General features: G+C 40.8%; 2 protein-coding genes across 3 annotated transcripts; one reads left to right on the forward strand and one right to left on the reverse strand.

The window, feature by feature from the left end:
• Positions 1-47: 47 nt before the first annotated feature.
• Positions 48-6,147, reverse strand: LOC146649790 (transcription termination factor 2, mitochondrial-like). Of its 2 annotated transcripts, XM_085385748.1 has the most exons (3): positions 6,028-6,147; positions 5,227-5,603; positions 48-2,991 (listed from the first exon to the last, which is right to left on the reverse strand). In XM_085385748.1, the coding sequence occupies exons 2-3, from the start codon at positions 5,273-5,275 to the stop codon at positions 1,832-1,834; spliced, it is 1,209 nt and encodes a 402-aa protein (XP_085241874.1). In that variant the 5' UTR covers positions 5,276-5,603; positions 6,028-6,147; the 3' UTR covers positions 48-1,831. The 2 variants fall into 2 exon arrangements, with proteins under 2 accessions (XP_085241874.1, XP_085241875.1); XM_085385749.1 differs by lacking the exons at positions 5,227-5,603; positions 6,028-6,147 and adding an exon at positions 4,137-4,215 and having other exon boundaries at positions 49-2,991.
• Positions 6,148-10,677: 4,530 nt separating this feature from the next.
• tnnt2c (troponin T2c, cardiac) lies at positions 10,678-11,680 on the forward strand. Its single transcript, XM_085386938.1, has one exon. The coding sequence runs from the start codon at positions 10,751-10,753 to the stop codon at positions 11,540-11,542; it is 792 nt and encodes a 263-aa protein (XP_085243064.1). The 5' UTR covers positions 10,678-10,750; the 3' UTR covers positions 11,543-11,680.
• The last annotated feature ends 2,567 nt before the right edge of the window (positions 11,681-14,247 follow it).

A 14,247-nucleotide genomic window follows, 5' to 3' on the forward strand; every position in this document is an offset into this window, starting at 1 on the left:
AAATGCTTCACTTGCTTCTTGTTCCTTCTCAATGTGCTTGTTTAATTAAAACAGCTTCAAATATACAAATAGTTTCAGTCTTTTCTTTGTAACTCAAAAGTCAGAGTTCAATCTTTGAGAAAAATTTGCAGTTTCCAAATGTAATCAGCCCTTTCTAGATTTGTAGGTTTTCATTCAAGTTGATACACATTACAATGGTACCTTCAAAAGCAACGCAATTGGCTGGATGACCTATTGTAGTGTCTAAGAATAATTTTAGAGATCTTAATATATTCCACCGGCTTTAGTGTGATGCCTTTAGTTATCAAACCTGAGGCTCAGTCATTAAACAAGTTAAATAACTATTTGCGGCGAAGCAGAAGATGAAAAACAGGCACAACATTTCAGTCTCGACCACGTAGAGCAATTAAAGTAGCATTATTCAGTACAGACACTGGAAAAATCCCCCTGCCACTTCATAGACCGGTACACAAAGCAACCCGGTAATAGAGCTGTTTTACATTATTATATTAAAGTTTTTCAAACCATTTATTATGCAGACTCAGCACAGTGCATAGTTGTTATAAGAGGAGGTTGGGGATCCATAATTGATAAAGAGTATTAAGACATGTTGGCTGCTGTTGGGTTTTTGGGGGGTTTTGTTTGTTTGTTTGGTGTACCCAATAAAGTGGCCAGTGAGTGTACTTTGTCAATGTTCTCACTACAGGTACAGTATTAGATTTATATGTGGCTTTATTTGGTAGCCAGTAAAAGTCTGACCTACTGAACCCGCGGCCCAGACACTGCATAGGGCATAAGTGTAGTCTCACAGCAGGAGAGGTGAATACACTGGACTACCACTTTCTCTACACTCACACTGGTGCATATCAGTGCAACCACTGTGGACTTTGTATTAGTGAGCTGGCAGGTTAAAGACCATCTGATGTTGGCTTCAATGTCCATCTAATGCTGTTTTAATCTTGGAGGTAATTTATCCAAATATCACAAGGTGGACCACATCCTGACCACTCCCCTTACAGCCACAACGAAAATGCTTGATTTTCCAAACAAGCATACAACCTTTTATCCTCACTTCCATGTCCCACCCTCCCTTTCTTTTTCCACTGGTTGTCAAATGGTACCAGCGGTATCTGGTAGGCCTGCATGCCACGGCCTGTGCTTCACTATCAATGAACAATTAAAGAAAAAAAGAAGTCTTCGCCTTCCCTCAAAAGAGCAAAAAAAACAAAAAAATCACCAAAATAGTAAAAACACTTTTTAAATAATTTATTTTCTCATGCATAAAATGGTTTTGTTTGGCCAGAGAAAAATGAATGGTCTTCTGTTAAGGCAAAGAATCTCACCATACTTAACTACTACACCACCTATCACACATATCCTCCAAAGGAGACACACCTGTGATATCTATTTCAAAATCCTACATCGCCTTGTTCTCAAGTTATTGCATTCACAAGATTTTCAGAAAATTTGACCTCTAACCTTGAGGCCACTGAATAGACTTTATAGATACATCTGTGGTATCGATTTGAAGCTCCTACTTGGCCTCATTCTTGAGTTATTACATTCACAAACTTGCATCAGCCTTTTACAGCTGAGGATTAAAAACCGTACAGACTCTGTGCTGCAGTTAAAGTCTTCTCTCAGAGAAGAAAAGCAGCTGTTTCACACACACAACAGGCACTTCCCAAACTGGAAACTTTTACAGATAGTGTCATATTTCCTGAACAGTCTTCAGCCTTTTGTGGGATTTTAATTTGCCTGGCTTTTCTTATTTTCCTTGCACAAAGCTGAAGCAGTAAACCACATTTCATAACAAGGTGCGCACCGACACTCAATCCTCAGCAGATTTCAGAGGAGCCACAGGGTTGAAGAGTGGCCTCTGCTGCCTGAGCTGCAGCTTGCCATAACTCGCCTCAAAGTCCTTCTTTGTTCCCACAATAACGGCCAGGCTGCCGGAGCGAATGTCGTATCCGTAGGAGGCTAGTTTCTGGATACGATACAGCACGATCTGCGTGGTGAGCTCGAGTACATTTGGAGATTCCTTCACCTGATCCATCGTCACTCCCGCATCCATCAGCCCCTGAAACCGCCCCAATAAGGTGGGCAAGGAGTAGTACAAGACGGCAGGGCAGCGGATCACTACTTGCTTAAGTTCGTCTTTAGAGCAGCAGAGAGCCGCTTCGATGTAGTCCATCGCCCGTTGCATGTCTTCAGGCTTCAGCTCTGCGATGGAGGCTCTGAGGCTGGAGACCAGGCTGAGGAGCTCCTCCGTGGTGAACCCCTCCTCCCTCAGGAAGCCCAGACTGTCCCTCCAAGCCTCAGCTGGTCGCAGCAGAATGTAAGGGTTCTGGCTGAGAAGCTTCTGCAGCCAGACACGTAGGTTCCTCTCCTCTCCACCCAGGTCGAGGTAGATCTCCCTCAGCGTGTGGATGACCTCCTGGTTGCGCTCCACAGGCTGACTGAAGCTCTGCGGGGCACTGGCCATCAGCTTGCTGATGATCCTCTTGCTAAGGCGAAGGTTCTGGAGGTACAGGATGTTGGCCCGCTGGTTACCGTGGTGAGTAAGTGTAAAAAAGGAGGCTGGGAACTTTTCAATGATGTTCATCAACTGACGTTTGCTGGGACAAACAGACAACCAGAGGTCTCGCTGCGTGGCGACGTCCTCTGGGCGACACAGGATAGCCTCAGGGTGAGTTTCCAGGATGTGGGTGATAGCCGTTGTGTCTGCACCCATGTCTCTCAGCAGGTCAGCGGTCTCAGAGACATACGCAGAGCACTCAGACAGAACCCAGCCTCTGAACTTGCGGACCTTTCGAATGTCCACTGAAAGCTCATAAAGGGAGTCCACTGTGCGCTGGTTTTCCACTCTTTTGCTGGGAGAGGTATCAGTGGAGGTGGAGGCTGAAGGAGGTAGGAGCAGCTTCACCCTCTGTGAGCAGGTGTACAGGGTGGCAGAGGTGATGCGAAGCATTGCTAAAGAGTGTAGTGGATCTGTGCAGAACAAATGAGAAAAAGCACAAAAAATTACAATTTTTACACACCGAGATGAAAGATGTGCTCCATGATGCATTACAGAGGATTTGCAGCGTTCGTGTCATGTACCACTTATGACTGCCCGTCACAAGATTCATACTGTCAGCTGCCAATCAGGTGATTTTCCTCATTCAGTTAACTCACTTGCTCTGAAAATACTGAAAAATAACAGCAACAACTTTCTTGAGCCTATGCTGACTTTTTCATCACAAATATTACATTGAGAATCACCAGACACTGCACAAAAGGATATTATAGTAAAATTTTGTGATATGCTGAGTCGTCGGCTTTATCACATTTAATCAACTGCAGATAACAAAAGTTAAACTATATCCAATCAGTCTGATACTGGTCTGTCATCAGTGTGATATCAGTCTGCACTTGAATGCAGTCAAGTTGGCAATAACATGCAGTCTGTTTCTGGACACCGAAACTGAGACATGGTCAAAAATCTGTTGCTGTCCACAATGACAGAAACAGACAGACACATTCAGCAGTTGTTGGTCCTGTGTATCCCTGTATCGCAACAATATCGCCATACAAAATATGCACCTTACCATTAATGATGACTATGAAGACCAGCAAATATTTATAGTTAGGAGGCTCAACTTGGACACTTTTTGTTATTTTTAATATTCAGAAAACGCCAAAAACAAAAACAAAACAAATAAAAAAAACCACTCAAACAACTCATAACTTCACCACGTGTCTCACCTTGTGACCTTATGGGGACAGAACTGATTTTACATGAAAATAATTACTTAAAAACCACTGAAATACATTGTAACACATTAAAAATCCCAAACAAACAACATTTAATTTAAAACATATAAATCCACCTTTGTGTATTTATGCTGCACGACACTGAAACCATTGCATAAAGTTGCATAAACCCAACAGGGCACGGTGTTGTCCCGACTGCTGCCGCGCACACGTGATGCTGCGTGTTGTGTTATGTATTAAACAGCATGGACTGCAGACGGATCACAGCCTGCCACGACTGCACACGGACACAAAGCGCCGGCAGACCTAAATACAGATGCTACAGAGCCCGTTGGAGCGGCTTTTTACATAAAAGCGAAGAAAAAGACGAGTTAATTTACCCGTTTGTGAGTCTGTAGCCGCAGAACCCCGCTCGTCACACCCACTGCTCTGCTTTCATAACATCACAGCAGCCGTTGGGCGGAGTCACAGGGCTTGGCGCATGGGAGACACGTGACTGCCTGCAGCCTATAGCAAGAGTGGAAATGTACTACAGCTGTTTTTCCTTCTTCTGACTAGTCGTATTTCAAACTCACAATACAGGATAAAACAAAAAAGATAAGCTGAATTTTTTTTTTACAGAAACTAAAACAGAAAACTACGGAAGCTTGTTTGGAGATTAAAAAAAACTGTGTAACTATCAAAACATTTCATATTTTTATCTAATAAATAAAAAATAGTTAAAGTTATTTATTAGTTATTTTATCAAAAATGTGAGTTACGAAGTCAAAAATGTAACAGTGACTCGATTTTTTTTTATATCTATCTATCTATCTATCTATCTATCTATCTATCTATATATATATATATATATATATATATATATATATATATATATATATATATATATATATATATATATATATATATATATATATATATATGTGTGTGTGTGTGTGTGTGTGTGTGTGTGTGTGTGTGTGTGTGTGTGTGTGTGTGTGTGTATACATTAAATGGGAATCTGCAGACCCAGGCTGTACATTCACTGCCATGATAGGTGTGTGTGTGTGTACCTTTGTTATACACACGCTTAGATAAAGTGGAGCTGTATATCCTTATAACCTAACTATTAAGCTGGCAAAAAACAAAAAAGTCAGCCATAAGTCTGTAATCATTTTGTTAGGGTTAGGGTGATCTGCACATTTATACCAAGAATATATATGTTCTTCCGTTTTGTTATAATTTCTGAATCTGTTAATCTGATTCCATACAGTATTACCTCAACAGAGGTCTGTGAATCTTACAAGAGGCTCATTTAACTGTACTGCATTATTTTAACCACAAGAGGTCACTGTGAATCCAGGGTAGACAGGTAAAGGTTTAATAATAATAATAATAATAATAATAATAATAATAATAATAATAATAATAATAATAATAATAATAATGGATTGGATTATAGCGCTTTTCAAGGCACCCAAAGTGCTTTACCTGCTTCATGCCCATGTGGGTATTCAGTGTTTTGAAAAGAAGGCAACATGACTTAGGTTCTTGAAGACGTTTTACTTCTCATCCAAGAGGGTTCTTTAGTTCTAAAACAGCAGGTGGACAGTCAGAGTCATATTTAAGCTTCAAAATGTTGGATGTTTCAAGACCGGTCTTGGTCTCGAGACCACTTTTACGTGGTCTTGGTCTTGTCTTGGTCTCGCTGTCTCGGTCTCGCTGTCTCAGATCGACATAGTAGCTGTGTCCCAAAACGTCAGCTGCATCCTTCGGAGGCTGCATTTGAAGGCCGATTGCGTCACAGCCAGGCGAAGAAGGCTGTCCTTAGATTAGAACTGGACTGTCACCAGCCTCAGGCTCTTCACCTTTTCAAAGACAAAGCAATCATTTAGATAAAATATTAGATATTGTTTACCTGTAAATGCACAAAGACAATTTAGAAATGTAATTATTGTCAAGAGTGAACAAGCACCGATAGCGTAATCTACAGCTGTGGCCAAACCTTTAGAGAATGAGAAGTGTTGTTTGCTTATTTACAAAGTTTGCTGTTTCAGTGATAGTTGTATATCATATTATATCACTTCAAACAGGTGATCCAGTAATGCTGCACTAATGAATTAGACAAACATGTCCTTTGCAAAAATATTTTCACTCTCTGTTTCCAGAGGTGCCCGCCTTTTGCAAAAGTGCCCAGCTTCTGTCCTCACAAAGACAGAAGCACATGACTACACCCACAAAAGAGCACGCACACTCTCGCAGGCACGGCCTCGCTCTGCCATTGTACAGTACCTGATGCGGTTCTAGTAGATGTCGTCCATGGTGAAGCTGCTTATCTGTCGGTAGTGTTGGCCTTTGACGGTGCGCTCGATGGTGCCGTGTCGAGGAGCCTGGATGACGCTGAAGACGATGGACTCCGCCTGGAGGAAGGTGGTGTAATAGAAGGGAAAATGCAGGGAAAGGAAGGACGGCTCAATGATATCGCCTGCAATGTCTCCCTAGGATGAAGCTACATAAAGAAGCAGTGTTTGTTCTCCACAACCAACAAACCAGCAAAATAGTGAGAACTCAAATTCAGGAATCCGCTTCCAAATATCTATAGTGGCGAACCTTAATATCACTTTTGGGTGTTATTCTCTAAAACTCTTTCTATAAGGCAGTAGAAAATAAATCTTCAAGTTTTTACTGAGAAATACAGATTTACTGGATTAACAGTGTTGGATTATCCCTTAAACCAGCTGGTTAGTTTAGCCAGCTTAGGTAATGATCTCAAAATAAACATTCAGAGGTCCAGCTCTTCTCTAAAGTGGTAACTGTAGTGCTTTGGGATGATTCCACACATGATGCCAATTAGTTCACAAATCATACCAAGCTTCAAAGATATGACCTGTTTATATTGTGCAGCTCATAAAGAGAATCAGATGCTTAAAGAAGGAAAAAGGCAAACAAGCTCATTTAAATTACTTCATACATATTATTATCTTTACAATATACTGTACTATGCTTTCTTTATCCCAAATGTTGGTATATTTACATATTATGTAAGCAAAACATAAATAGAATGAAGGGATAAACAAGACAAACAAAGTAGAACTGCTTCCTTAAAAGTGACCTTTTCCTTCCTATTTCCCTGTTTCCTGTGTATTATTGTAGAGTTTGAGGCAACTTTTTAAAAAATTTTAAAAAAATTACATTTAGAATCCCTATATATCAGTATTGTTAAATAAATATTACTAAAACAATCAAAGGAAGTAGAATTGTATTTATAGTTTTAAGGATACAAGACATTTTAGGAAAATTTGACCTTTTTTGACCTTGAAGAAGAGGTCATAGGTCCAGAGTAACGTGATATTTAGAATGCCCATAATTCAGTCCCTGTATGTCTGCATGTTGTCATTACAACAAATGGCAGTAAGGAACACAATTTCAAATTGTTCCGTATAACATTAGTTTCAGTTTTTATAGCTTTAAATAATACAGCTTTTCTCCAATTTTTGACCAATAAATCACTTATTTGACCTTGAAGGCCTTGGTGGATGTATGCCAAATTTTAATGGATTGTTAACACCAGCCCTTCTGCATCCATACAAAGAATTCACTCAAAACCTTTCCAGCTGTCATGTTTACAGACAGAAAGACATACACCCAAAATCATAACCTCTTTGGCAGAGCAATGAATTTCTAAGAGGAGTAAAAGAAAACAGCAAGCAGAGGGAATGTTAAAGCGGCTCAGTAAAGAGCGACAGTGCAGGGTAGATATAAATGATTCACATGAGAAAGCAGATGATACTCTGCTAGACAGATGTGTTATTTACGCTCTGGAATCTTTCCATTTATTTACTTTTACATCTAAAAAAGGTTCCTTCAAACACTTCTCTCGTTGTTCTGTAGGGATGTAAGCCGGTTAGATTAAGAGTAAATATACTGGAAGTTTACTCTGTTTCAAGCTGCTAACCAGCAGAGGGTGTGGCTATTTACTTATTTATAGCCCACATCCTTTGCTGCCTCCCTTTGCTGATAGACACAGTTGTCCCTTGCCACCAGCAAACCACCAGTGCCTTGATTACACTGGAACCACCTGCTGTCCTCATGTCGCTCTCAGGCATGCTCAGTGCTCTCTTGGATTAGACAGTTGTGGGACCTTCTCACGGGCATTAAGATTTGTGTTGTGGACCTCTCAGGCCACACGTAGCCCATCTTCACTTAGCTGGAGCTCCAGATGATTTATAACAAGACTGAAATTTAATCCCATGGAGATAATAATGTGTTGTCTGCCACATACGCGTATAGTAGAATAGCATCAGAAGCTTTATTCTAAGCAGGCCCAAGTTAATTAGGAATCTCAGGCACCACAGAGCACCTGTCTCTTCCTGTCAGTGACCTAATCCTCTAAAAACTGTGTCTGCCCTTTTCCTACTGATAACTCAAGACTTGGGAACATAAATTCGTGATAGCCATATATAAATGTTGTCGTGCGGGAGCAATTACGCTTTAATCCACTCTGCACTGACGGCAGAGAGCCTTTAATAGCAAGAATGTTTTAATTACATTCCAGAGGAGACAAGGCAGGGCTGAAAAGCTCATCTTACACCACATTGTTCTTAGTAAAGGCTGTTTGTTGGGTCTGTCTTTCTGCAGAAGTTCTTTATTTCATTTTATTTTATTTTCAACACAAATATAAAAGCTCAAGCTAATAAAATTACAGATCATGCTTCAATCTCTGGAGATGAAAAATTAAGTAAACACAGAAGTGGCAAAAAGACTGCAATTCCTCGAATGGCCACTTGAGGCTGTCTTTAAAGGCGAGTCAAATCCCGTAGGCTACGTTCACACTGCAGGTCTTAGTGCTCAATTCCGATTTTTTGATCAAATCCGATTTTTTTGTCTGCTTGTTCACACTACAAACAAAATGTGACAGCAAACGGGCTCTAGTGTGAACCCTCAAAGGGGCCCGCATGCGCAAAAGAAGCTCCGTTAAGACCCAGAGCAAACAGTTGTTTGACTGATGGCCCTTAATTGTAAGAGTTGTTTCGGACTTTACGTTCCCCAATTTTGCTTTAAGTTATTTTGTTATTTACATATGGCCTAATAATGATCCTTATTGCTGTTTTAGAGAGGAGCGCTGCTTCAAAGGATAGTTGCAGATTTCTGTCAGAATCTGCAGATTATACAGTACGAATAAAATGTTCACGTTTCTCCAACGTTGTCTTCCTAACAGTTTCACTGACATCTACACTGGATGTAAAAGACGGATTTAATGCGACATTACCATTCAAACGGCAGTCGCTTTCTAAAACATCAGATATGTATCGGATTCAGTACCACATATGAAAGTGGCCTGAGTCGGATTTGAAAATGTCAGATTTGTGCTGTTCAAACTGTCGTAACATGATCGGATTTGGGTCGCATAGGGTAAAAAAAAAAAAAAAAATCGGATTTGATGCGCTTTCGCCTGCAGTGTGAACCTAGCCATAAACTCCCATATGAAACTGAAATGAAAACTTACATTATAACACTATTTAAAGTTTAGTACGATTATTTGTTTTGACCTGTGTGGTATGAGTATGAATGAAGTATGAATGTCATGGTAATTTGGGGCTTATAATTATGACTTTAAACAGTTGTTTTTAATCAACTGATCATTCCAGTGTGGAATGATCACGACACATGCAACTGGTTGGGGGTGAGTGGATGAAGGCAGGACAAAGACATGTTCTGGAACACGTACATTACTCAAAAGGGATAGAATAATTCAACCCAGTTTTCCATCAGGACAATGATCCCAACATAACGACTATTAAAGCCCCACCTTCAACCCTATTGAAAATTTGTGGGATATAGTTAAAAGGCAGGGCTTTGCGAGGAAACTACCAATTCTGCCAAGAAGCGCGGTCAGATATCCACCAGAATTAATGCAGAAGCTTGTTAATCTGGTCGAGATGCAACTTACTAAGCGGCACATCAACAAAGTATTGGTTGGGGTGCATGCATATATATTTTTGAGCCTGTGTAAATGAGCAGAAATCTAAAATAAATACAAATTTATATCTGCTGTACATTCACTCAAAGAAAGTATTTCAACCTCAAATTACGCTGATATTCATGCTATGGTGAGTAGACGTAAACAATAACTCTATGACATGAAGGTGATCTGTCTCTCCAAACTCTTAAACTAAAGACTCCTAAAATAAAGCAAATTATCTAATAGCTAGACTTTGAAATTATATTGAAAATCCTTTCAAAATGTTTTATTGTTCCCTCATGTCTTAAAGATGTTTCTTTTGTAATGTACGCTACTATATGTAGTTAGGAGCCTGCTCTTCTTCTTATATGTTCCTTTTGTAGGTATGTTTGCATGCTTCACGAGTACTCACTTGCTCTTGTTATTATTTTTCCCTGGTTTCTCTATATAAGCAGCACACTGGAGCACTTTGTAAGAGAAATTCCCATAGTGACTTAAGCACTACGTGGTTTCAAACTCCAGTGATGCATGAGTAAGTTCCCTGAATTGTGTACACTGTGAAATATCTAAAGCTAGTGGGATGGGTCATATTTGCAGAGACTCTTGGTACATTATTCTGTCATCATCTTTTATTTGCTTCCACATTTCTTTCTTTAATCTGTGCCAGTGGCTCAGTAGTTCTTTACATATGTGCCTTTGGCTTTGTGAGACTGGAAAGCACAAGTGTGTCTGTGTATGCATCTGCTGTGTATCCGAAATAGTCCCTCATCTTGTCCTTACAAAGGAATGAGGAGCTGTGCAGGGTCAGAGAAGGCAGTAGGGGGGTCTGCAGGGGATAAATGGGTGGGTGTGTGGCTGTGAGGACTTGGTGAAGGAGAAAATAGATTATTCCATCTGTCTCAGAATCTGCCCTGCTGCTGACCCACACCCAGGAGACGGTGGTCACATGGTAACCAAACCTTTAAAAACTCCCAACATGCTCACCCAGGACTCCAACTATCTCCAGACACCAGCTGGTCTTGGTGCTCACACTGCTTTCTCTGAGACACCATCATGTCAGACACAGAGGAAATTGTGGAGGAATACGAGGAGGAGGTGGAAGAAGAGGTCGAGGAGGAAGAGGATGACAACGAACAGAGGCAAGCGGAGCATGAAGGAGAGACCAGACCTCGACCTAAAGCAACTTATGTGCCTAATATGGCTCCTCCAAAGATCCCAGATGGAGAAAAGGTGGATTTTGATGATCTGCATCGCAAGAGGCTGGAGAAAGATTACAATGACCTCCAGACACTGATTGAGCTGCATTTCACCAGCCGTCAGAAAGAGGAAGAAGAACTGATGGCGCTACGTAACCGCATTGAACGCCGCCGCGCTGACAGGGCCGAACAACAGCGTGTTCGTGCAGAGCAGGAGCGTGAGCGCCAGACGCGGGTTGCCGAGGAAAAAGCAAGGCGCGAAGAGGAGGCAGCCAAACTGCGGGCTGAGGAGGAAGCCAAGAAAAAGATGGCTTTCTCCAACAAGTCATTCGGTGGCTACCTGCAGAAGGTGGACCAGAAGAAGGGCAAGAAGCTAACAGCTCGTGAGGAGAAGAAGAAGGCCCTGATGGAGCGCAGGAAGCCGCTCAACATCGACCACCTGAGCCAGGAGAAGTTGGTGGAGAAGGCACAGGAGCTCTGGCAGTGGCTCCACCAGCTGCACGCCGAGAAGTTTGAGCTGGCAGAAAAGCTCAAGAGGCAGAAGTACGACATCCACGTGCTACGAAATCGTGTCAACGACCATCAGAGGTGGTCGAAAACATCGAAGACCTCCCGTGGGGCCAAGGGCAAGTCTGGCGCTTGGAAGTAAGCACCTTGTGGAAGCGCACCACGTTCCTGCTGGACTATTTGGTCACCAAATTGTATGATAAAAGCTATCCAAGCAGCTGTGCGTAGATTGAGTTGGACTGCAATGATTCAAGCAAAATAAAGTTAAGGTTGAATGATATCTGTGAATGTTCTATTGAGATTGAAGAAGTTAATTTGTCTGATTTAACTCAATATGAATGCGTGGTGGTTTTATTTTACGACGCCACAAGAGGATGTCTCGTGTTTCATTTTTCACAAGTGAAGCTGTAAAAAGTCATCGAATAGTGTTGAATCTTCCCCTCAGAAAACTATACCTTTTACTATAAGAAAAGAAAGTTTTTCTTGTCACAATACAAGAAAAATGGGCAAAAGTGGCACTGGTTAGGTGGTGGATGATGGCTGTAAAGTCAAACAGGTGCTGCACAGCTGAGTTTTATGTAGCTAATTTAGTCTCTGAAGCTCCTGCAGCACTTAGAGCAAAAAGGCCACTAAATGTTGACTGATAGCAGTTTTAGGTTTGATGATCTTAAAAAGTACAGAAAATTGTTTTAATGTACAAGTAACAAATTCTTCTTTATGATCATGGGTGTAAATCACAGTGTCAGTTATTTAAAGCGTGCTCCTGTATCAGCTGAAATCACATAATGAAGTAAATGGTAAATGGCCTGTATTTATATAGCGCTTTACTAGTCCCTAAGGACCCCAAAGCGCTTTACATATCCAGTCATCCACCCATTCACGCACACATTCACACACTGGTGATGGCAAGCTACATTGTAGCCACAGCCACCCTGGGGCGCACTGACAGAGGCGAGGCTGCCGGACACTGGCGCCACCGGGCCTTCTGACCACCACCAGTAGGCAACGGGTGAAGTGTCTTGCCCAAGGACACAACGACCAAGACTGTCCAAGCCGGGGCTCGAACCGGCAAACTTCCGATTACAAGGGGAACTCCCAACTCTTGAGCCACGATCGCCCTGTGATATAAATAATATAAATCCACATGGAATAATGATTGGCTGTTAGACTATTTTTTTCTGTTTCCTAAACACGTCTTTATTTAATGATTCAAGTCAAAATGACAGGTCACAAGAAAAAGATAGCATAGGATTTTACTCATATAATTCCCATCAAATATGTGACTTTATCAGGTTGTATCATTGAGACTGATTACAGTTTTAAAGTAGACAAGCAAGAAAACTGATGATCCACCGGAGAGTGAAGCCAAATGTGAGCAGCAGAGGGAGGAAAATATGACCTCTTAAAATAAAAAAGACAAACAAAAGAGCAGCGGAAGCACAAACAGCTGACCTGACTATATGTTCATCACACAGACAAGTGCAAAGCAGGGAAAGGAACAAAACCAAAATATGAGACATAATATGAGACATAAGAAAGCCAACCTTCAAACCTTCAAAATACAACAGGAAGTAACCAGGAAAGAAATAACCAACAAAGAAGACGATGCAGCGCACACAGACGCATCATATCTAACTTTTCAAATGTTCCAGTAGAATACGAGCAAAGAGCTTTCTTTTAGCTCATTCCAATAAAATGCTCAGTGCTAAAAAGTTCAATGACTTAACCTTGTAAGTTGTGTATTTAAAGGTGCAGTCGGTCATTTTTTTTTGAGAAAATAAAAATAATCATGTTTTTGTCTTCAGTTTTCTCCATTATCCAACCAGATTCTTAAATAAAACGTTTTCTTTTTTTGACCATGAAGGGTTTCATTGGATTAAAGCAAGCTTCTTTTGACAAGAGACACTCAGAATTCATTTAAGTTTGTTTTTTTAATAATAGCATAGAAAGCCCTACATGGCCAAGGTCCTGCACATATACCAGAGCTACTGAGACCTTGTAACAGCAGAGGGTCTCCAAGATAAACTGAATAGAGTGTTTAAACTACTCCATGCTCTTATTTTAAATTCAGAGGCAACAACTTTTGAGGTTGTGGCTTTTGAACTTTGAAGCAGCCTTCCTGAACCCGTTAGGTCGGCTGGATCGGTGGCTTATTTACTTTTCCTTAATCTTTCACCCATTTTGGGGGCTATAACACACATCTAAGGTGTTAATGAAAGAATGCATGAAGGAATGAGTGTAAGACCTTTTATTTGAATCTGTGTTTGAATGCTGGGACGTGTACACTTCCCTTCAATTTCTGTTACAAAAAGTGCTGTACAAATCCAGATTTAGTAACATATGTTATTTTGTATTGACTAGAAGATTGATGCCCACTGTCATCCCGTTTCTCTTTAATTATTATCTGTCACATTGTGGCGATCTCTTTGCAACATTATAGTCCAGTTTGTGTCCACTGCAGTCCTGTTACAGGTTAAATGACTGTCAGAGCTTTTAGCAGTGACATGGTAATTCCACTAGATGGCACTAGAAAACCAGTTTGAAGCATTTAAGCGTTAAGGTAATGTGAAAAACACACCCAGGAGACATTACATAACAAAATGTTCACATCTGCACCATAAAGGGTTATAATAATTACCTGGTTGCATTCAGGTTTATTGAAGACATCTTAGAGAAGCATAAAATGTTCAGATCATATACCTCACACAACTGGACGATGTAGTCTGTGGAATTATTGCACATAATTGGCAATAATTATGGTACGATGGCTCCATTTTATGTAGCTATGCAGGTATAGGGTTTGCAATTACGATACATGATCCTGATTAAATTCACAAACGTTAAAAG

The sequence above is a fragment of the Rhamphochromis longiceps genome, linkage group LG17 (assembly GCF_057381845.1).
Source record: "Rhamphochromis longiceps isolate RC_006_pf linkage group LG17, R_longiceps_female_GT1.1, whole genome shotgun sequence".
In the NCBI taxonomy this organism is placed as follows: Eukaryota; Metazoa; Chordata; class Actinopteri; order Cichliformes; family Cichlidae; genus Rhamphochromis; species Rhamphochromis longiceps.